The 24,933-nt window shown below is 38.6% G+C and overlaps 3 protein-coding genes across 3 annotated transcripts in view; all 3 read left to right on the top strand.

The window, feature by feature from the left end:
• The window catches only part of LOC106532211 (disco-interacting protein 2 homolog C-like), a gene marked incomplete at its 3' end in the record, with an annotated part of 94,259 nt that overhangs the window by 22,899 nt on the left and 46,427 nt on the right, over nt 1-24,933 (top strand). The window contains 2 exon segments of the mRNA XM_014028231.1: nt 20,742-20,852; nt 22,444-22,569. Coding sequence (XP_013883685.1) covers nt 20,742-20,852; nt 22,444-22,569 — 237 coding nt within the window.
• On the top strand, nt 5,140-7,560 carry LOC106532210 (tripartite motif-containing protein 16-like). Its single transcript, XM_014028230.1, has one exon. The coding sequence runs from the start codon at nt 5,229-5,231 to the stop codon at nt 7,362-7,364; it is 2,136 nt and encodes a 711-aa protein (XP_013883684.1). The 5' UTR covers nt 5,140-5,228; the 3' UTR covers nt 7,365-7,560.
• On the top strand, nt 11,010-13,517 carry LOC106532209 (tripartite motif-containing protein 16). Its single transcript, XM_014028229.1, has one exon. The coding sequence runs from the start codon at nt 11,035-11,037 to the stop codon at nt 13,333-13,335; it is 2,301 nt and encodes a 766-aa protein (XP_013883683.1). The 5' UTR covers nt 11,010-11,034; the 3' UTR covers nt 13,336-13,517.

Genomic DNA, 24,933 nt, shown 5'->3' with positions numbered 1-24,933 from the left:
ACATAATTCTGAAAAGTCAAGGCATCAGACAATGAAAGAACTGTACAGTGATGAGTCCAACCAGGAAGTTTTTGTTGTAAGAGACCAAACAGGTAAACAGTACGACATGGTTGAGAGTATAATGGCATGAAGATAGATATTTGAAATAGAAGATGTCAGATTGGATCTAATTTTTGAAAAAACGTATAATTTCTGTTTCAACTTAGTGGTTAAGACTTGTAGATGATCACGATAAGTCGAATGAGAATCCAAAATAATACCAAGATATTTAGTGACAATATCAAGGGATTCGTTTAAAAAAGTGAGTTGATTTGTTATATTGAAATGTCTCCTGGGTGAGGAAAAATACATGCACACAGTTTTTTTTAACATTAATTGACAAAAGATTATCTTGAAGCCAACCATGAACGGTTCAGAGCGGTTCTCTCGGGTCTGGTTGTTTTTCCACTGTAACTAGGGTCCCTGCTCTGTGAAGGTCGCGTTAACGGCATATTTTCCGTATTTGACCGGTTTTTTTACACAATGACGGAAAATTCTGAAGGCCGTTCGTCATTTTGACAGGTTGCAATTAACACCCCTGACCTCTTAAAACCTGGTTTATACTTCGAACCACACGTCTTTCCCCCCCTGCTGAAAAAAAAAATTGCGCAACTTCCGTATGCTCTCCCGCTGCTATCCCCTGGTGACAGCCGTCTCGTGCATGGCCTCCAGTCAGAACTGTGCCAACGGGACATTATGGCTCTCAGTGTGTGATCGGACCAGAGTTTGTGGGTGTGTTTGTTCATCAGGAGCACCACAGAGGGCCAGTGGTCCTCAGCTGTGGCAGCGCCGAGGAGTTGAAGCTGGACCAGAACAGGACCCCGAGCAGCTCAATTCCTTCTGCGTGTTATTTTGTTTAAAATGATATTTTTGTCTGAAGCCAGTTTTTAAAAGAGCTTAAAGAGCAGCTGGTTTGATCCAGGTCCCAAGGATGAACGTGAGCACGCAGCTGGTTGTCTTTTTTTTCCATCCACCGTTAACAAAAAATAAATCAATAAAAAAACAGCTTTACTTCACTCAACACTGATGTTGAGTGGAAAAAACACTATCCAGCCATCGTTATTGTAGTTTTTATACTTTATATGAGCTGTTGGGAGGGCCGAGGGAGGATTTATGATAATTTATGGCCCACGCATCTTCAGCCCGTTTATACTCGGTCAGGAAAAGACGAGCTGAAATTGTGCAATCATCAACCCGCTGTGTCACATCTTATTAAAGTTTCCTGGCTCAAGTCTGGAAGACTTAATAAATAAGCCAGGTGAGGCAGAGGGAAAAAAAATCAATGAGGCTTCACAAGACAGCTCTGTGACATCACCTTCACACAGAGACATTTTCAGCTTTACGTACAGAGCAGGTCTACATCCTGGAGGTCTTATTTAATCTAAAATAAATAAAAGATTCCCATCTGATCATAATCTCAGATCTAGACACCATACTGAATGCATCTCCAGGAGCTGACAGCACATTGAGGACAGGAGGATCGGAGTGTCTGTGAGGCACAGTTGAAGCAGCGGTGCTGCGGGAGTGCACGCTGCGGGATTTCCTCTTGCCACAGCTTTGGGACTTGGAAATAAAGACTTGCTGACTTCTGATCACTTTGACTTGAGAAATGTTATTGATTTTAAAACTTTGGCTGAACGTGATGCTTGTTATTCCAACAGTGTCACAGCAGAGCGTGGGTTTAAACTTCAGAACGACTGGCACAGATGAGCGTAACATAAGATTTTCCTTAGACACATTTTATTGCATAAATCAAATCTACTCATTTTCAGTTTTTATTTAATAATATTTTTAACACGGTGGCAGCGGTGCATTATGACTGCATCTCTGCCTTTCTCTTTGCTGTCATCCTCCTGCAAGGGAGACAGAGACAGAAATAAGGAAACATCTAATGTTGCAAACTGCAGCCATTAAATAACATTTGTAGATATTTTTATTATTATTATTATTATTATTATTATTATTATTATTACTTTTCGTACAGTAACTGAGCCAAAAGTGGGACAGTGTGTGAGCGTCATTGTGCGTGTTGGGCCTGGTGTGGGTCAGATGCGCTGTTTTTCAGCACCGTGCGCATCGCACTCATGTTGCCTGTATTCTGAGGTGCGATGATGAGATTTTCTTCAATAAAATCCTGCAGGCACAGCATCTGAGGCAGAACTGCAAAACCAACATGACACTAGCCACATTCTATGAATGTTTAGTCATTATCATTTAAAAGAGAAAGTGATGGGTAAAAATGATGACGGATTTTTTTTACCGTGTCAGTCAAAATGACGGACGGCAAATAAGTGTAGTGCAACCTCTGGCGGTAACGTCTTTTAAAAGTGGGTGGTATAATAAAACTAGCCGCACTGAAGCTGATGTTTATCGTTGCTCATTCTGTGCTAAAGCTAACTGTTGACATAAAAAGTCTGATATTTAGTCTGTAAATAATACTCATACCCTGCTACAGCAAACCGTTGCTTATAAATACAGTAAAACAAAACCAAATGATTTTATAATAAATGAAATTACAGTTACTGCGCACTTTATGCCTAGAAATGTGAGTAAATATGTTTTTTCCTTATGGATTTAACTCAATGAAAAACAAACAGCAATGCCCATATAGTATCTTTATTTCACAAAATAAAAGTCAGACAGTATATAACTACATTTAAAAAAACCACACAGCCACCTAAAAAACTACTTTAAAGTCCAAATGTAACTGGAGCAGCTCCCCTGTAGCTGCCCAGTCAGTGGCTGCCTCGACACGGATAGAGAGAGGCAGCTTGTACCGATAAATGTAGAAGAAGGTGGAGAAACGGTCCAGGAGCTCTGCTGGTCACTAGTCGAAGGTGACTCTGAACAGAAAACCAACGATTAGCCTCCAATATGGTTAAAATTAATTACTAATTACTATAAATGTAGAGCTGGGAGTGTTGTTTTTAGCCTGGATCACTAACTAGCGATAGCCGCTAGCTGCTAACTAGTTAGCATTGGAAACGAACATGCACAAAGGACACATCAGAACAAACTTCATAAATAAACGGTACAGTTTGACTAGTGAGACATTTGTCCCATAAATTATGTTCAATTTCTCACTAAATGCACGAAGCACTTACCGTCTGCAGATGAAGTTTGTGAAGAGTCCATCTACAGTTAGCAGCAGCCAGAACGGTGGCTGCAGAGAGCGATCCCCTCCATTTACCCAAAGCAGCTCTAGTCCAAAGGCTTTGAGCCACTCCGGCTGTCGTTGTGGTTCTTCACTGCTCTGAAAACCGGCTATATATTTTTAGCTTCTCCCAGCTCGCTGCCATCATTTGGAAAATCTCATCTTGCTCTTAATAAACTACGTCATCCAGGCAGCTCCACTGGCCAATAGTAACTACTACATGCTTCGGCACCTCCACGCCCAAACGGTGCCAGCCTCAGTACTACCTCGAGAGGAGGTCTGAAAAAGTGGGCCGAAAGCGGGCACAGTGGAAATACACAAAGGGATGCGGAATGGGGTGGAGCCGAACCAAACCGCATAGGTGGAAAAATGACTACTAAGAACAGGAGTGAAAGAAACACTTATGCAAAGAGCTGAAATTTCCCGAAGCCTCATTCCTTTCAAGTCATGTAATGTATTTTCCCAAAGACCATACCAATGCATACATCTTACACACAATAGCTCTTTTATTCCTTTTTTCCACACACACAATACTCTCTCTCCCTCTCAGACACACACGTTCTCACAAAAAATTATTTTCTCCTCTTTAATCTAATTCAGCATTAGATCTCACAATTATTAGAAACAAACTTAAACTGATTCGGTTTAAATAAGCATTTATGGCATAAAGCAACACCAATGACAGTGATCTTCAAATAATCATTGATTAAAAAAACAACTAAATCACAATTCTAATATCAAACAGACTACCTGTTTCTAATAACATCAGGCTCATGTTACTCAGAGAAGATTTATCACTTGAGCTGGGGCTTTACTGCTTACATCAGCCAAAAATAGCAAAGCTAATGACGCAGAACAGTCTGGTTTTTAATCATGAAAGAAAGAAGGAATTTCCACCTGCAGCATATACTGTACGTTAGAGCTTCCTTATGACAACTACCTTTTATCTTTAATACTTATAGTTTAACTTGTACCAAATACACTGCCTGGCCAAAAAAAATAAAGATCACACACTCTAGTATTTGGTTGGACTGCCTTTAGCTTTGATTACTGCACTGGCATTGTTTGGATAAGCTTCTGCAATGTCACAAAATTTATTTCCATCCAGCATTGCATTAATTCCTTACCAAGATTTTACATTGATTGTAGAGTCCAACCTTCTCCAGCCCAAAGATTCTCAATGGACTCCATGTGTGAAAATGATGTCTCATGCTCCCTGAACTACTCTTTTACAATAAGAGCCCCATGGTTCCTGGCATTGTTGTCTTGGAATATGGCCGTGCCATCAGGGAAGAAACAGTCCATTGATGGAATAACCTGGTCATTCAGTATATTCAGGTAGTCAGCTGACCTCATTCTTTGAGTACAGACTGTTGCTGAACCTAGACCTGACCAACTGCAGCAACCCCACATAATAGACCTTAGTTAGATCCAAGTGGACGCACTTGATTTTTTTGGCTGGGCAGTGTACYTGCCACTATGCAACTCAAGGGTTCGTATAAACAGAACCACAAGGTTGTCCTCAAAGTCTGTAAAAGTTGTGGTAAAAGTACGAGTTTGGTGACCTTCAGCTTACAGACTGTTGATAAATCTTCACTTCTTTTTCTGCTGCTGGAAATTCCTATATAATGTAGCTCTTCTGGTTATCCAAACAGCAAACTGGTCGAACCTGTTTTCTGAGTTTTACTTGGCACAACTCAATACTGGGTTCATTAACCTTGTTAAAAGAAACATACTTATCGTAAGTTCAATGTGTTCAACCCTCCTGCTATTCTTGTAAAATCTCCAAGTGATAATTTTAGATTTTACAAGAACTCCTCCTCCTGGAGTTTTGAAAATCCCTTCCTCCTTCACCTGTATATGTAGGTGAAGTTCAGCGGCAACTCTCATTTCTCACTACTTGATCGTCAGGTAACGGCTCGTTGCAGAGGAGACCATGGCAGGAATTCATCTTGAACGAGAAAAGTTCTGCTGCTTGATATGCTCAAATCTACTCCGCAATCCTCTGACCGTACCTTGTGGTCACTGCTTCTGCATGAGCTGCATCAATAAGCACTTGGATCAAGAGGACCATTTGGGGATCTACAGCTGCCCTCAGTGTAGGGAGATTTTTGTGCAGAGACCCCCGCTTGTTAAAAACAACATGATAGCAGTTGTAGTGGAAGAGATGAAGAAGGCTGAAGCCCAAGCTCCATCGAAGCCAACGAAGAGTCTGCTTKCACCTCCCGTGCAACCAAAAACGTTTTCTTTCAAAGCTTCTGTAGACGACAGGAAGCCTTTTGTCCAAACTTCTGCTTTTGTTACCGATTGCTATGCCGGACCTGAAGACGTAGCCTGCGACATCTGCATTGGCCGAAAGTTCAAAGCTGTGAAATCCTGTCTGCAGTGTTTGATTTCATATTGCAGGGAGCATCTCCGACCTCACATTGACGTGCCCGGCTTGGCGAAGCACAGGTTGGTGGAAGCAACTGCAAATCTGGAGGAGAGCATCTGCCCTGAGCATCAACAGGTCAAGAAGATGTTCTGCCGCACTGACCAGCGCTGCATCTGTTACATCTGCTCCCAGGATGGCCATAAAGGCCACAACAAGATCTCCATAGAAGCAGAAAGGATTGAGAGGCAGAAGGAACTCCAAGCAGTTCGGCAACAAATCCGGCTGAAGATCCAGGAGAGAGAAAAAGACCTGAGTTTTTTCCAAGAGGAAGAAGAGGCTGTGAACCAGTTTGCTGACAATGCAATTATCAACACCGAGAAGGTTTTCTCAGAACTCATTCATACAATCGAGAAAAAACTGTCTCACATTAAAGAAAGCCTCCAGTCACGACAAAACTCTGAGGTGGATCGCTTCACGACAGTTCGGGACAAAGTGGAGAAGGAAATCGACGACCTGAACAGAAAAGATTTCCAYCTGGACCAGCTTTCACATACAGAGAACCACATTCACTTTGTGGTGAATTATCCTTCACTGAGTCATCTTGATGAGTCAAAGCACCAACCGACCTACAGGTTTCGCCGTCAGAGAAACTTTGAGAAGGTTACAGTGGCTGTGGCTGAGGCCAGGAATAAACTTCATGAGGTCCTGATTGAAGAGTATGAAAAGATTCTGCATGCAATAAACGGAACTAATGGTTTACCCTCAGTTGGTCGTGCAGAGCAAGAGGCTGCTGCTTTTATTACCAGTGGTGAACCAGTACAGACCACTGACGAGTTTGTGTGGTCTAGAATCCTACAGAACCAAACCAGCCCCACACATGCTCCACAAAATGTTCTCCAGAATGGAGATGACATCACACAGGGCCATGTTGAAATTGTAGATTCCCAACCTTTCCAAACCAGAGCTACCCCCGAGCCCAAAAAACGGAACATTCCACCATATGAAGCCACCTCTAATCTTCCCAAGCYAGACTTTTCTTCGAAAAGTGCAAACACTGGAATTCACAAATGGAAGATATCACAAGCTAGAATTGATATCGACAACGAAGATGACTTCATACCAACACAAAACAACTTTAGGAAAAACGCAGAGAATCGTATACGACACGCATCTCAGTACACATTGAAGAATCGTGGCTTTACAAAACCCTCGCCTCAGCAAATACTGGCCAGAGCTTTTAAATCACAGACCAGGGCTGACTTCCTAAAGTACGCTCAACAAGTCACATTAGATACAAATACAGCAAACCCACATCTGGTAATAAACAGTGAGAAAAGAAATGTAGTGTATGTAGGAGAAGAGCTGCCATATCCTAAGCACCCAGAAAGGTTTGCGTTTTCCTGGCAGGTCCTGAGTCAAGAGAGTTTTACCGGCCGCTGCTATCTGGAAGTGGAGAGGAATGGGAAGGGAGTTAGAGTGGCGCTTGCCTACAAGAACATCAGCAGAAAAGGGGATTTGATTGACTGTACGTTCGGCGAAAACAAGAAGTCCTGGGCTTTGGATTGTTTCAAGAACAGCTGTGAGTTCAAACATGACAAGGTGAACACTCCCATCTCCGGCATATGGTCCTCCAGAGTCGGAGTGTACCTGGATCACAGTGCAGGAGTTCTGTCCTTCTACAGCGTCAGCGACTCTATGACGCTCCTCCACAAAGTCCAGACCACCTTCACTCAGCCGCTCCACGTTGGACTCTGGGTTTCAGATGGAGCGACTGCCAAGGTGTGCAAATTCACCTAAACTGTAGTTTTACTGGGACGATCAGTGGACGGTCATGAGAAATGAAAATTAGAATCTGGATAAAATCTATACCATMTAAACAAAACAATGTTCTGTATGCACTGATAAAGATCCAATCACTTAAATTAGATATTAGATAAACAGTTTGTTCTGATGATTCAGCACTGTTTTCTAATATGGACTTCCATGTAGTAACAGTTTTTTAAATTTGAAAAATCTCATATTTTTCAAGATYTATAGAAARGAGTTATTCTATATTTGTTTCTGTGATTCAAAACTTTATTTAAACCAATGTAATTGTGTAATTCATGTGCATATTTTGACTTTTTTTGCACAGTGCCTTAATTCTTTGATTAAAAAAAGCTTTTGATGTAATTTACTTGAATAAATAACTTCTTTTTTTTTGCAGTAAGATATTTTTTATTTTTAAATATTTTTTGTTATGATTTTTTTTGTGGTGATGGTTTATTTTAGGTTTTATAGACCAGTCACCTGGTTGTTGGATTTTTCTTTATTTTTACAAGAATCTGTAAGAAAATGTTTTTAAAAAATTAGATATATACTGTATACATTAGGTTTTTTTAAGATTTACCTGTTTGGCATATAAAGCAGCACCTGTGCAGGTTTAAGATAATTAATTCAAGGGATTTTTTCAAAAATATAATCTTCTAAATGCATTTATTTTTCTCATTTATTCAGCTTATTTACAATTAATGGAACAAAACGTTTTTGTCGCTACGTTTTAAAGCCTCTGAAATGATTTGTAATCTAAACAGAAATGAGAACTTGTTTAAATTCAGTTTGTTTGTCTTTTATCCACAAGTAATGCTTCTGATATTCCTTTTCTGTACAWATTTAATCTATTGTTCTAAGTTCTAATCATAAATTTGACATTTTTAAACAGTTTTAAAGCAGCTCTTCATATTCGACTGTATGTTGGCGTTATCAAAGTTTGCTGATTAAAAGATTAGATGATGAGCTCAAGAATGTAAACATGAATCCAGGGTGATAAACATGTCTTTAAATAAACAAATGGCTTCAAACTGCTTTTATTATTTGTGAATTTTTGGACACTATTTTGAACTAGAAAAATAGTATTTGCCAAGTAGTCTGCAGTATCTTTTACAGCAGCTAGTCATATTAGTTTGCTGCCTTATTGCATGACATAATCAGGCACTAATGATTAGGAGTGGGTGTGAATGATTGTCTGTACATTGGCCTGTCTTTGGTTTACCTCATGTCCTTGGTTTACCTCACCTTTAGCTCAATGATAACTGGAGATAACTGTTTAATGGAAAATTGATTTGCCAGTATCAGAGTGGAAAAAACCCTGGACATTGCAGTCATTGCAATGACTTCATCTTTCACCTGAACTACGTAGTGGATTGACAGGTATGCACACACCTGTCTCTGAGCAATGATGCCGTTTTTGAAAAACGACAACAGGGGAATTTTTAAAAATGCCTTCATCATGATCTCATGTTTTGACGGCTCTGTATTTTTCTGTTATATTTTGGGAGTTTTCTTTGGCATTTGAATTCAGTTGTGAAGCATTCTTTCCCAATTACAAGTTTGTCTATGTTTATGAAGAAAAAAATGTGTTATGACTTCAGGAAATTTAATTATAACATGACTTTTGTTTTTTAGCCAATCACCTGCTTGAATCTACATGTTTGTTCATAAAGACCATCAGGTTGAAACTAGGGATGTGTATTGGCAAGAATTTGGCGATACGATACATATCATGACAGAGGGGTCACGATATGATATATCCCGATACATCCCGATATATTTCGATACTGTAAACAAGGCGATATATTGCGATATGTTTGGTCCAAAAATTCTATTAAATAAAAACCTCTTACTGGAAAAAAACTGAAAAACCAAAATTCATTGTCTCAGAAAATTCTAATATTACATAGACATACTTTTGATACATTTAGCTGTGTTCTGCTTTGTATGTGTTTTATTTTATTTGTTTCATACATATTACATCAATGTTTTCAATTATTAGACTAAATTTGCCAATAAATAGTTTGAAAATATATTTTTTGCAGCTTTTCGTTTTTAATATTAATTTACAATATGGTCATCAAACACTTAACAACAGCCTTTATGTTGTCATAAAGTTAAGTAAACAGATGATATGAAGCTGCTGCACACAGAGTTTCTGGGATCAGCTGACCTGCATCCAGAACGTGATTTGTAGAACTGTGAGTCGAACAGCAGGGCAGGTCCTGAAGAAAACCAGTTACTGTAAGAAATTGAGAAGCTAAACGAGTTAAATTGTTTTTGAAGTGAACACAGCAGGATAAAGTATATGGACTTTGATGTGATCAGCCGGACGTTGAGAGCAACAGATAGTTTTATGTCACGGGGGGAGTGCCGAGCTCGCTCGAGGTGATAGACGCATGCGCTAAATGCGTAACGTGAAAGCTGACTACAGTTGGAAAAATGAGCGCACAAGACACTTAATTTGTCTTAAAATACAGACATTGTGTCAAATAAGTAACTGTTTGTAACCTTACCTCAGCTTAGAAGGCAGAGGGTGTCGGTCTTTTCCGCTCAGATTCAGTTATCGGAGCATGAAGCTAATGTTTACTTACAATGCTAATGCTCTCTTACTCTCTGGCGCTCAAGAGGTAGAGGAGCCAAATGGCTGGCTCACTGCTGCCAACTAGTGGTCAGAGGCTGACCTACAACATAAAAATGAACGGCTGGCAGGAAAGTTGACATTTTAAACGTTAATAAAAAATCGATACAGGGCTTTAGAATATCGATACAGTATCGGGAAATGAAATATCGCGATATTTCAGTGTATCGATATTTTCTTACACCCCTAGTTGAAACGTAGTTTACCACCCAACATTTTTTAGATGTTGAGCACATTCATAGCCCCTAATTTAAAGTCATAAAGAATACTGGAAAAATACCCCCCCCCCCCCACACACACACACACACACACACTTTATGGATGATTTTTAGGGTTAAATTTCTAGTATTATACATGAATAAATACAGTATTTTGTTTCTCTTTATCTCAAGCAATTTCAATCTGAAAAATCTGTTTTTAATCCCAAATAGCATAAAAATTACCCTCTCCCCCTACAACACAACCAAACTGGGCAACCCTTTTTTTTAAATGTGCAAAACCCAAATAGGAGTAGGGCTTTCCCAAAACTATGACAGTGTGGGGTTTTAATATCAACAAATTTTGAAAGAAAATATTAATTCTTAGTAACTGGACCACTTCGTCTTGATATGACAGTATCCTTTGTCTCTAATTCCATCTATAAAAACACTTACTGATGATTTGCATACAAGTGAGACACTTACACTTAGAGCTATTTAAAGATCTGATGGATGGTCAAACTGGTTGACTCAATTGGTTATCTTATTGTAACCTCACTTCACTCCAAGCTGGATGAATTTTAATTAAAAAAAAACTCATGCTGGTGATATCCTCCTGCAGTTCTCTTAAAACCCCAGCATGACTAAATAAGACTTTACAAGAACTAAGACCAGCCTTCCTGTTCAAAGCTCCTCCTCCTGGAATGAAGTAAAACTGGAAAAGCTCTCCCTCCCGTCACTGGTACATGTTCAGGTGAAGTCAAGCTCCTTGTCATTTCTTGATAGAGCTGTCAGGTAACGGCTCGTTGCAGAGAAAGCAATGGCAGGGATTCATCTTGAACGAGAAAAGTTCTGCTGCTCGATATGCTCATATCTTCTCAGCAATCCAGTGACCGTACCTTGTGGTCACTGTTTCTGCATGAGCTGCATTAATAAGCACTTGGATCAAGAGGACCATTTGGGGAAGTACAGTTGCCCTCAGTGCAGGGAGATCTTTGTGCAGAGACCTCCGCTGGTTAAAAATAGCATGATAGCAGTTGTAGTGGAAGAGATGAAGAAGGCTGAAGCCCAAGCTCCATCGAAGCCGACAAAGAGTCTACTTCCACCTCCCGTGCAACCAAAAACGTTTTCTTTCAAAGCTTCTGTAGACGACAGGAAGCCTTTTGTCCAAACTCCTGCTTTTGTTACCGATTGCTATGCCGGACCTGAAGACATAGCCTGCGACATCTGCGTTGGTCGAAAGTTCAAAGCTGTGAAATCCTGTCTGCAGTGTTTGATTTCATATTGCAGGGAACATCTCCGACCTCACATTGACATGCCCAGCTTGGCGAAGCACAGGTTGGTGGAAGCAACTGCAAATCTGAAGGAGAGCATCTGCCCTGAGCATCAACAGGTCAAGAAGATGTTCTGCCGCACTGACCAGCGCTGCATCTGTTACATCTGCTCCCAGGATGGCCATAAAGGCCACAACAAGATCTCCATAGAAGCAGAAAGGATTGAGAGGCAGAAGGAACTCCAAGCAGTTCGGCAACAAATCCGGCTGAAGATCCAGGAGAGAGAAAAAGACCTGAGTTGTTTCCAAGAGGAAGAAGAGGCTGTGAACCAGTTTGCTGACAATGCAATTATCAACACCGAGAAGGTTTTCTCAGAACTCATTCATACAATCGAGAAAAAACTGTCTCACATTAAAGAAAGCCTCCAATCACGACAAAACTCTGAGGTGGYTCGCTTCACSACAGTTCGGGACAAAGTGYAGAAGGAAATCGARGACCTGAACAGAAAAGATTTCCAACTGGACCAGCTTTCACATACAGAGAACCACATTCACTTTGTGGTGAATTATCCTTCACTGAGTCATCTTGATGAGCCAAAGCACCAAATGAAGTACATGTTCTGCCGTCAGAGAAACTTTGAGAAGGTTACATTGGCTGTGGCTGAGGCCAGGAATAAACTGCATGAGGTCCTGAATGAAGAGTATGAAAAGATTCTTCATGCAACAAATGGAACTAATGGTTTACCCTCAGTTGGTCGTGCAGAGCAAGAGGCTGCTGCTTTTAATACCAGTGGTGAACCAGTACAGACCACGGACGAGTTTTTGCGGTCTAGAATCCTACAGAACCTAGTCAGCCCCACACATCCCTGTTCAAATGTTTTCCAGAACAGAGATGACATCAGTGCTGATGTTGCAGATCCTAGCCAATTTTTTGAAGCAAAATGGCGAAACGTTTCACCAACAGTACCTACCCCTGAAATGAATGGACAGGACTTCTCCTTTTTGAGTGGATTAACCCCTAAACATTCCGTGCGCAAGTTTTCGACCAGCAGTGCTAATATCAATTTTAACGGAGGACACTTGGCCGTTGCCATTGCTACTCCTGCACATCGCAGACATTATTCTCAAGACAGAAATGACCAAGATGACCTCATGCAGAAAAACTTGGACTTTGGTCAGAGCAGCAGTAATCTGGTCAAAAGCAAGTCTACTTTAAGTTTGAACAATTTTGAGTTAGTAAAGGCTTCACCTGGCATTTTACTGGCCAGAGCGAATTCTAGAGACAAATTTGACAATTTTCAGAATAGAGCTAACTTCTTAAGGTACGCTCAAGAAATCACGTTGGATCCAAATACGGCAAACCCACATCTGGTAATAAACGAGAAAAGAAATGTAGTGTATGTAGGAGAAGAGTTGCCGTATCCTAAGCACCCAGAAAGGTTTGCGTTTTCCTGGCAGGTCTTGAGTCGAGAGAGTTTTAACGACCGCTGCTACCTGGAAGTGAAGAGGAATGGGAAGGGAGTTAGAGTGGCGCTCGCCTACAAGAACATCAGCAGAAAAGGGGATTTGATTGACTGTACGTTCGGAGAAAACAACAAGTCCTGGGCTTTGGATTGTTTCAAGAACAGCTGTGCTTTCAGGCACAACAAGGTGAACACTCCCATCCCCGGCATATGGTCCTCCAGAGTCGGAGTGTACCTGGATCACAGTGCAGGAGTTCTGTCCTTCTACAGCYTCAGCGACACCATGACTCTCCTCCACAYAGTCCAGACCACCTTCACTCAGCCGCTCCATGTTGGACTCTGGGTTTCAGACGGAGCGACTGCCAAGGTGTGCAAATTCACCTAAACTGTAGTTTTACAGGGACGATCAATAGGGTTGGTCATAATAGTATCGTGTGCAATTAAACGTCAGAAAAACATTAATCGATTATCTTTTGGCACATGACGATTATTACGATTAATGCCACCAGGCAGAGTCCGCTCGATGCTCCTCTCCCCTTCAAATATGATGAACATTAAAAAAAAGTTCTGTAATTTATTTATCTATCAACACAATTTAAAATTTGATGTGTAGCTTGAAGTCTGTAATTTTGACACAATTTGGAACAGATTTTTTTGAAGAGCAAATCTTTCCCACTACATTGGTCATGTGACGAACATGTAGGTGTCCAGGGTCTCCAGGGAATTAATCAAATAGTCAAATTAATCGTTATTAAATACCCCAATTAATCGTGATTTTTTTTGCCAATATTGCCCAACCATAACAATCTGGACGGTCATGAGAAGTGATATGCTTAAACAATATTTTGATCTAATCTGTTAAACAATGCTCAATATCTAATGATAAAGGCATAATAACTTACATTTTGTGAATGTTTTGTGGGTGACTCAGCAATTCTTAAAATGTTATCCATGTCTTAAATGTGTATTTGTACCAGAAAACTGTCTTATTACATTTACAATCTCCATATATATTTTTTTTTATTTTAACAATATGCATAAACTGGGGACAAAATGTTTTTGTGTATGCAATTTTATTTCTTTCCTTTAGAACATTTTCTTTGCAGAAACTTATTTTTACAGGGGATTAAATATAGAGCAATCACTTGTTTGTAAAAAAAATTAACACATATTTTAAAAAATGCTGCTTTATTAACACCATGAATCATTTTTTGCATTAATAAATATTGTAACACCTGCTTGAGTTTGGTTTGATACATTGAGTTTTTACAATAATGTGAGCTGTAATATTTTAAAAAATTGTTTATGTAGATCATTTGTAATAAATGAAATTAAGAAACGACTGTTTTTCTCAGTGCATTACAAATCTAATAAAAACCCAAATCAGAACTCTAACAGTGTTTTTTTTTTTACATTTAAATAGTTAGGATCAGTCAAGGCAGAAAATGTGTCTTTATAGCCTGTTTGTTTGGCCTCATTTCTCCTGCTTTCACCTTAAACCTGCTCAGCTGGTTAAACTATGAGTCATTGCTCTCATGTAACATGCAAATGACACGGAAAACAAACTAATATCTGCCGAACCCCTATTGGCATGCACCCTGACAAAAACATGTTTACATGCATGCCTTATGTACTATATTTTCTTTGACTGAATGAATTTATTTATTAGGACAATGTGCAATTAAAACATAAAAACATTTGATGCATTGCACCAGATTTAACCCATGGCTAGTTTACATCTGTAGTCCTCCAGATAATCTAAACAAAACAACATCATACAGTAATAAAAATAAGAAAAAAAAACAGAAAAATAAAAATAATATAAAATAAAACATTTTGCAATTAATAATAAAATACATAAAGACCCCACCCCACTCCCCAAACATAATTAAAAAGTTATATCACTGAACATCCAATAAAATTAATTGTGATTGCAGGATTAAGTAGATTTGAGATTTTCCGCATGATCATTTCAGAAACCAATCAAAGAACTGCAGGTCTCCATATCCCCACCTGAAAAACATTTGACACATTGCACTCAATCCAGCGATAAGGCAATCCGACATCTCCGAGTTTCTTTACTGAAATTAATCCACAGGTTTACTCCCCTCCTGCCAGACAGGAAAATTCAGCAGCCTGTTATGATTTATGATCAGCACCTGCGATTATCTGTTTATAGTCTATATTAGTTCAAATTGTCCCTTCAAAGTAAAAGCTGCTGTTTATGGCATTTCACAGGTGTCAAACTGTGGTCCTCAAGGYTCTCTATCCTGCATGTTTTTCTTGTTTCCCTGCTCAAACACACCTGATTTGCATGAATGGATGATTAGTAGGCTTCTACAGAATTTGAAGATGTAATTAAATTACTGAACCAGGTGTGCTGGAGCAGATAAACAAGGAAAACATAAAGGACTGTGGTCCARGAGGACCATCTAGTTCATCCATAACATTAAAACCAGAATGCTGGCATAAGTCTTGATTCAGAATGAAATGCAGATTTATTTATTTTGAGTGCATAACTCCCTACAGCCTTTTTTTTTTTTTTTCAAAGATTCCTTGTTTTTTGTCTCTGTATGCAAAACTACTGGTTCCTTGAACTGCTCACTGCTCTTTTCACTCAATAACAACTGGAGCTCCTGGTGACCTAAAACAGGAATAAGTAGATAAGAAGAATGGATGACACCATCTTTTTAGGGGGTTGTTGGAGTACGTGTTTGCCTTTAGCCTGATGTTGCTCTGTAAGGAAAGTTTTGTTCAGGTTGTGTTGTACGTTGCTTGGTGGTGCCATTGGATCAACTCTTCTCTGGATTGTACCATAGCTACTCAACAAGTGAGGAATCTGGGAAGTCTGGGTTGAGTTTTAGAGGAACATTGTTGCTGCTTTCAGTAAACCCCAACATGACCCATTACAGTTTGTTTTTGGTCCAATGAGGGAACTTGTGTTAAAACCTGTACCACTGATCAAACACCAGTGTCAGCAGATCAGGTATTTCCACATCTGCATGACTCCCAGGTTCCCAAACCTGTTTACTAAGCTGCCTGTCATTCCATCTGCTGCTGTGTTTAACTCTAAACATGTAAAACATGCAAATTCATAACTGATAAGACCCGACTCTCAAAGATCGTTTAACTTCCAGCAGAGATGACTCCACTTTTTTTCCACTTTGACTCAGTTCGGCTTTATGTTCTCTTATCTAAGAGAACACTAACATTGTTCCTTTCTTATTCAGAGCAGGCTGGTATTTACTGTAGTGTGAACTTTTCTGATGCATAATTTAGACCTTTGTTAGTCTTTTCTTCATTGTCTTTGATCTGGGAACAACTACCAACCTTGAATTATGCAGCACCACCAGCAGAGTGTCTCCAAACTGGGAAAGCAGCTTTGAACCGTCTGCTGCTGTGAGGGCTTTGAATTGAAAACTACTTTTGGATTTTTTCAGATTAACAAAAGACACAATGCACATTGTTTTTCTTGCCTCTTTGCTGTTCTATGTTACTGTTATAAATAATATTGCACCTTTTGTTTTCTGTTAGTTTGAAATGGMTTTTGATTGTATTTTGCTTCTTGGTGTAACAGAACTGTTTTTTAAGATTACAAGTTGATTTTTTTGTCATCTCATGATAAACAAGCTAGTTTTCTTTTCATACACTGAGAAGATAATTTTTTTTCAGTATATCAAGGTAAAACTATAATTTAATGTAACAAAAGCTYCTTCTAATGATAAAAAAGTAAGTCAAGAAAAGTCATAGTGCATTTTATGAACTTTTATTGCGAAGCTGCCATGTTATATCTTGTAAGAATACAAAATTATATGCTTTAGTGAGAGTTGGGTGTTTTTATTTTAATCAAACCAGGTATTCAGACTCAAATAAAATAAAATTTGCTTTTGCATTTAAGAAAAGTAGATTTCAGCTTTTGTTTGGTATGTTTAATACATTGTGGATTGTTTTGTTGTTCTCGAGAGTCTCAAAAAAATTTTTTAATTACACAATGCAAAGTACCTACATATGTTTCCAAGATATTTGAAATATGTATTTCAAAAATGTCTTGCATGTGACACGCAGGAATTTTGCCTGTAAGACCTTAAAACATGTACACTTTGTAAGATTCATACCTGTAAACATGAGGATCATAACCTAAACCAATAAAAACCAAATGTCCACGGTTTTCATTTTTGCCAAAACATGGTAAAGAACCCTTTTTAAATGGGAAATTTAGGTTCTTTATCACCAACCATTTATTAAAGGGGTGACTCCAAAGTATAGTTAATCTGCTGTAGATATATTTATAGGCCTGATACTTCTTCCACTTGTAGTGTTTCATAAACTCTGTACTTTGTGCTMTCWTAAGCTACATTTACATGGACATAAGTAATCGGATTAAATGGCCATTCGGAATAAAAATGRGTCATGTAAACACCCCATTRMGYTTWTTCTGARCCGATTCAGCTCGATCCGAATGAATTTGTAATRGGAWTGAGAGAGGTGGTTTATGCCAATTGATAATCTGMACAGCGTGTACATAAACACTTAATCCAATCATTTTATTCTATACTGTACATGTCAGTGCTTCTATTCTGAATAAAAGCCTGGTGCATGTAAATGCTCGTCATGATCGGAATMTGCGCATGTAAATGACACATTCCAATTATTTAATCCAAATARATTTCAATCCGATCAAAGAATTTTGCGCATGTAAACATAGCTATAATTGGGTACAAAAACAGAAGAGAAATTCAGTGAAAAAACAACAGAAGTCCAAAAAATAATATTTCAAAGATTTTCAGAAAACCTGGAGATGTATTCGTTAAGACCACTTTAAAGGATTACAGGTYAAGTTTGGCTCTTTGGAAGTAAAATATGAATAACTGAAAGTCAGTCAAGACTTTTTTTAAGGATTTAAATAGTTTCCAAACCCTCAGAGCCAAACTGGCCTRATGGTAGACATTCAAGAACAAAAAGAACATTTCTAAGTGCACRAGAATAGATTTTACAACCTTCTGTATCTAATGAACAACAGATAATGTAATAAACTAAAACAAAGCGGTATGTTTGCTGAATAAGTTAAAGGGAATAAGAAATAATAGCCGGTACACCGAGTCAGGAGAAGAGGAAATCCAACCATCCATCCAGACTCCCAGGAGGACCCTTCAAAGCGAGGTGTTTCCCAGACTTGTCGTATACTCCTCTGCTGCCTGGTAATCATTGAATTGTTGGCTAATCAACTTTCCACTGGTCTCCTGAGCAGCAGCAGCACTCTGAGAGCTTTTAATGAAGACAGASGAGCTTGGAAGTGTGAGGCTGAGGTGGATGCTCATAAATCAYCCGTTGTGGAGGAGTCGTAGATGTCAGTAGCAGTGTAGTTATATCATCAGAACTATTGATTGGTGCAAAAGGTTTTTCTCTCGGAGACTGAGTGTTTCTGCATGTTTACAGGTCTTGTTCAAGAAAGAACACGTGCATYAATATTTTAACCTACCAGCTTGTGGATTTTGTGTATTTGTAATTCAATCAAGAGATCACATTTGTTTTGGTGAGGCATGATAGACATCTATTCCCCCATCTYTTGCCCTCTATGGGGCTGATGTGTGGAAAGTCTTAGTCTTGTTGCCCAACAATTAATTGCCTTTTTGATGTGGGTTACCCAAGTTAGACACTAATCTATGCTTAAATACCCACTAAATGTTCCTCTGTCCTAAAGAGCGATGTCCTGGTGTCCTGCTCCGAGGGTTGGAGGAYGTCAGAGAAAGGACGTTTGGTGCGAGGTACAGATTCCAACCTCAGAACATAATCTTTAGTTTAGTGTCATGGTCCTAGTTTATCTACTCGTCAACTGTTGGTACTAAAGCTAGGCTAAGTGCACATTACTGTAGGAACAACTTGGCAAATTGCTCACCYTTGTTGGAAAAACAGACTTGGTGACGTCACTGAGCTGTATGATTAATTGTGTTCCAAATAAGCCGTTCCAAAAACAAACAGTTGTAATAAATCTGTCAGAAATTTTCCTGGATGTGTTGCATTCCTTTCAGGTTTTAGATGGCTCTGAATACATAGTTTGAGTCACCATYTTTGTTGTCTTTAGCTGTTATGAGGAGGTTTTTATTGTCTGATATAACGAGGAACACGAGGCAGCCTTGATGGTTCATTCCACAAATCCTTTACTTTTTGTCCTAATCAGAACCAATTGGATTGTGCCAAATTAGTTCAAAGAGTCTGCTTTTTCCAGGATTACCTCAAGTTTATGAAGGACTTTTAGTGGATTGATTCAGACCTGATAGTTTTTTTAAATCAGTTTTTGAGTAAGAGGAGGGTCTTCTTCAAGGGGCTTGATTGCACTCAAGCGCWTGTTCTCCGTTTTACAAATCTCATTCCCAGAAAATGTGGCAGGGCTCTAGAGTGCGACCAATTTGGTCGCAAATGCTACCTGATTTCCTAATAGTACAATTAAAAAACATGTCCGGTCACACTGGTTCAACCATAACCTCCCAGGTAGGCTACACACCTGACCCAAACCCTAACCTCACCAGGCTGTGTTTACCAGGGAAATGGTCAATAAATGTACCATGATGAAGCAAAAACTTGTTCACACACGCATATGCGCACACGCTTAGCAAAACAACTGTATTTTTTTATTTTTTATTTTTTTTTTTTACCCAGATCGGAGTCTGCAAAACTTTTTTTTTTATTAACTGTGGAGATGAAAAAAGATGTGGACGGTTGCTCACTCTTAAGTCCATCTTGTTAAATTAACAGTCGGGGTCTGAGCGCTGCAGATCATTTCAGCAGCATGCGGAAGCTCACCGATATGGCAGGCTGCTGTTACACTTAATCGGTTTCACCACAGTTGCATTCCAAGTATCTGAAATAGGTTRTTCTGGGTCTCAGGAGGCTAAAACTAGACATATTAGATACAGTATTTAAGTGAAATAATATAAGATAATAAGATTCAACTAATGCTAATGAAATTGCAGGCTTTTATGTGTTCTATTATATTATTATATATTTTTTAAATCTGCACAACCTTTTAATAAATATCAGTAATATTTCTGTTATTAATCATTATTCTCTGTTCATRGTTCTGGTTTATCCAAGGCCAAAGATCATAGGGCCAAACTACAGGAGTTGTCCATCTGAGGGGCAGGTGTCTCAAAAAATTTAACCATGAAATGTTTAAGATGTTTATAAGATGTTCAGATCTTAAACATTTGCACTTAGAATTTTATAGAATCACTTTAATACTTTTCAGTAAGTTAAATATCCTGTACAATTCTGGTTCAAATAAAGAACTTTACGTAGATTGTTAACTAATTATTTTRGAGTTACTATTGCCTTAATGAACAGTGATTAAAAAAATAACRTGTAAAACTCTGATGTTAAATGCGACGCAGTTGAAAATTTGGGTACACCTAACTTTTGTGCTGGTGCACCTGAGAAAAAATGTTAGGCGCACCGGTGCAACCAGTGCAAAAAGTTAGTCTTGTTAGTTAGTCCCTGTGTGGAAGAGTTTCTAAAATATTGGAAAAATTTTATTTGTTTGTTTTTCAATAATTTTGTCTTTTAATAAGCTCAAAGACAAATGGAAGTATTTTTAGTGTCTTAAGCAACTATTTAAAAAAATCTAAACTTGACTAGAGAAGAACATTGAAGAACATTATGATCCGTATAATTTACTATAGAGGGATCAGTTTGAGTTTTTTTAAATATCATTTGATGTCGTCTTTAGATAATTAGTTATTTAAACTGTTGGAAACCTGTGAAAACTAGAGCTTGAATCTGAATCTTCTGTTTCAGGAATGGATCCAGCCATGGGCCAGGAGAGAAGAACGGCGGTCACACCCTCCTCATCCTCCCGGTACAACCGCCGGCGGTCGTCTGGCTCCAGAGACGAACGTTACAGATCAGGTAACGACACACCTGTCCGACCTTTCGCTTTTTCCTTCTTGGAAACAACTGTTTTTCTGTTGTCAACTAAAATCTCAGATTTCTCTTTTATTTATTTAGACTTTTGAATTTGCTATGAATTATAAATACACATCAACCAAAAACACTAAGATTTATTTTTATTATATTTATTTACCGCTATTTATCCAGGCAAATCTGTCAGATCATCTTAATAAGTTGTTGCCTTTGTGAGCTTTGTTCATCACAGTTGATCAGAACAATACAAACTTGATTATACTGATCTAAAAACCGCCCACTGATAAATATTATTATATAATGTTTTTGTACTATTTTTAAAATTATTTTAAAGATTTTAAAAAAAAGATAACATGGCTCACTGGTTGTTTAGTTACAAACACTTACACTGTAAAAAATACCTTTTTGTTCTAGCAACTTTTTGAGTTTCCAACTAGTCTCTAACAGTCACGACGAAATGAAAGACTTCCCTGAACAACTACTAACTCTACAGATCATCTCTGTGGGTTTGTTTTAGTTTTATTTTACTGTTTGCAGAACAAATCTGATGAGTTTAACCTGGAGAAATACGTTTCTTTTAATCTTCCTCAGACTGAATAAAATATGTAGTTTATTTTTGTTAATGTTTGCTGACTAAAGATTACAACAAGATTAAGAATTTTCATTGAGGTAAAAGTAATCTCAGTTGCACGTACTAATTCRAGTACAAATATGTTCAAATCCAATGATATTTTGGATTAATCTTGAACTTTTGCTGTCGCTCAAAAGGATTAATAAGATGAATGTTTAACTCTTGCGTATTTATGTTGCTGTTTGGGAGTTTCACTCTGAGATGTACTGAAAGTAGAAGCTTTTCTTTCATTGTGGAAACAGTGCAGGGAGCACACAGTCACGTTCACCGCAGTGAAACTGAGTCAACAACAGGACAACAGGTTTAAATTACCTCCTTTCCACACACGTGCCGAATAAACGTGCGTCTAAGTGCCCCATTCATCCCGACTAATGTCTTACTTATGTCATCATTGGGCCAACAACCTGCCATTGTATTTACTTTCTGCTGGCAATAAGCACCACTCAAACAAACCCAGCTGTGGTCCAATCTCAGCGCTTTATCTCGCTTGGTGAAACACTCATTTACAAAACGTCCTCGTCGACGCTCCCCGACTTTAATCCAGTTGGAAACCACATGGCCTCCTGGGAGCTGCTGTCAACCTGGGGATGGTTGTGTTCGTAAACTGGGTGTGAGTAAATGGGAACATGGTGCTCGGTGTAATAAAACACAGCAACACAAAGGTCAGCTAATAGTCCTGCTGCTGATTTTCTGCTTTTCTGCTTCACGCTCAGGCTGAGTAGACCCAGTCTAATTCATTTATTAGGTTTTGTTGTGGACATTTGAGCAGCTTTGGTCCTCCGAATTTAACAGGTGGACATTTAGATCCAAACGCAGATCAGACWCAACATGCACACATTTTTAACCCCAAATTACTTTAGTGACATTATGTTTTGTTAATACTGTGGGGGGAAAAGCCTGAGAGTTAAAATCCTTCCAAACCTGTTAAACTGTTTGTGTCTCCAGACGTGCACACCGAGGCGGTGCAGGCCGCTCTGGCAAAGCATAAAGAAAAGAAGATGGCGGTGCCGATGCCTTCAAAGCGGCGGTCTCTTGTGGTCCAAACATCCATGGATGCCTACACACCACCAGGTAAGAAACTAAGTACCTAAACGCWGTAAACTTTATGACTATTTAATGTTGGGCTGATGGATGGGTGAATGATTGAAGAGTAAAGTGCTTTGGAGTTTGTGGGGATTGAGCAAGTGCTATATAAGTTCAAGCCATTTACATTTACCAATACATGTTTTGTCTTGTGAGTATTTAAAAGATCAGGAGTATAACTTTTTGTTTTTCGTAATAAATAATTATTTGACCGAGTGCAACACTGTGACTCGCTGATGTCTTTTTAGCTATTTTTCGACAACAATAGACCCCTGTAGCTCAGAAAAGAAACCATTTATCAAGCTTTGGACACAATGGTTTTTAGCCAGGTGTTCAGAGGATTAACTCTGATCCATGAGCTCATGTATTGTTAGGAAATGGTAAAAAAAGGGGAAAAACTCAGCCCAATATTGGGATAATACTGATGATAAATGGTGGCTGACCGGAATTTGGTTACAAGGAGACTAATTCTATATCCAAACCGCTTTGTATACTTATTAATGAGTACTGTTACAGCTAGAAGCAATCACATAATGCAGTAAGTTTTAAAGTTGGTGGCAAGACTTCACTGTGGATCATAAAACACCAACTTAGAGGTCCTGAGATGATGTTCAGAGTTCAAATAATGCATTATAACATCTTAATAATATGATTTTTGCACAAGTGTTTACCAAAAATAAAAGCAAGAGTCATAAACTGGTTTATAGATTGTTTGTTAGTATATATAGGGTGCACCGATTGCCGTTTTCTGGCCGATCATCAATCTTTAAGAAGTCAGACCTTCTGATTCCCATTTTGGCCGATACAGATTTTTTAAAAATTACTGCCATAAAACACCTTCAATGTTCCAATCTTATTTTACTGAAAAACATTTAAAAAATACCATTGAAACAATTTAAACTTGTTTTAACTGGACATTAGGTTGTGTCAGAAGCTGATTTTCAGAACTTTGTGGACGTAGAAGGGAAGATGATCATTTCCATCCATCTTATCCAAGTATCAGCCGAATTTGGATCGCCCAAAGTTAAGGAAATCTGTGCCAATAAATCAGCCAGACAATTTATCAAGTGTAATGTGACAGTATAACACCTGACAGTGTCAGTTATTTAAAAAAAAAACCTGTGTTGGCCAAAACGGGAATCGATAGTTCAGACTTAAAGATTGGTGATCGGCCAGAAGCTGCAACTGGTGCACCACTTCCTTCAATGTTCCAATCTTATTTTACTGAAAAACATTGAACAATACCCTTGAAACAATAAACTTGTTTTAACTGGACATTAAGTAGTGACAGTGGCTGATTTTCAGATCTTTGTGGAGGTAGATCTTATCTAAGTATTGGCCGAACTCCCAAAATTAAGGCAATGTGTGCCAATAAATTAGCCAGCCAATTTATCAGAGCACCCCTGCTATAAAACTTTTTTGTTTACTACTTTATTACCAATCAGAAATGGTTATGGTTCCAAATCTCTACCAGTTATTTTGTAGGTCAAAAGCTGAATCATCTAACTTGCCTGCAACATTTCAATATGATCTCTGATTATTTCAGCACAAAACCTGTAAGTTCCCAAAAATGAACATGTGACGTTTATAACTGTACAATTCCTGTCGTACACTCACATATATTTAAGAGAGGTTCGGTTCAGGACAGCTGTGGTTTTGTGTCGTATCCTGCAGGGACAAAGTAAAAAAAAAATGCTCTGATGTGCTCTTAATGGGTTTTGAGTGATTTCAAAGCTTCGTTTTTCCCAATTTCTCCCTGCATCATGAAACACAGTAATGAAGAACCGCTTTGCGTCAGCGATATGTTGACATGTTTATTTCCTGACGTTCAGAGTTGCCAAGCAAAATCTTATTTTCCAAAWCATGTTTGTGTTTAGTCGCTGGAGCCTCACTGGGTTCCTGCTGACAATGAGAGACAGATTTTCCAATCAGGCGCATCAACAAAGCACTCTGGGAGTTGACGTGTTTAGACTGAGTCCTGCCCCATGACAGTTTAAAGTGTAAATGTCAGCTGGATGACAAATGTCAAGGTCATTTAGTTTCCTTCATTAAAACACAGAAAAACAGAAAGAGAATCATTCAATTCAAAGCTGAGGGTTTTCGTTGGACAAATATTTTCCATGAAATGGACGCATTGGTGCTAAATCTATCCATATATACATTTATATGTTATTCTGGCTATTTAACACTTTTGACACAAGTCTGCTTTTATTTTAGCAACGTTATTAATATTTTCTTGCAAAATATACCGAGCAAACACCCAAAGGTTTTCTCTTTCTTTAAGTTTATTTAGGTTTATTTTACCCACCTCACACTTTTAACTATACCATGTGGACAAACCCTCTGAAGACA

Source organism: Austrofundulus limnaeus, unplaced genomic scaffold (assembly GCF_001266775.1).
Source record: "Austrofundulus limnaeus strain Quisiro unplaced genomic scaffold, Austrofundulus_limnaeus-1.0 Scaffold731, whole genome shotgun sequence".
NCBI lineage: Eukaryota > Metazoa > Chordata > Actinopteri > Cyprinodontiformes > Rivulidae > Austrofundulus > Austrofundulus limnaeus.
This window is presented reverse-complemented; position numbering and strand designations above follow the sequence as displayed.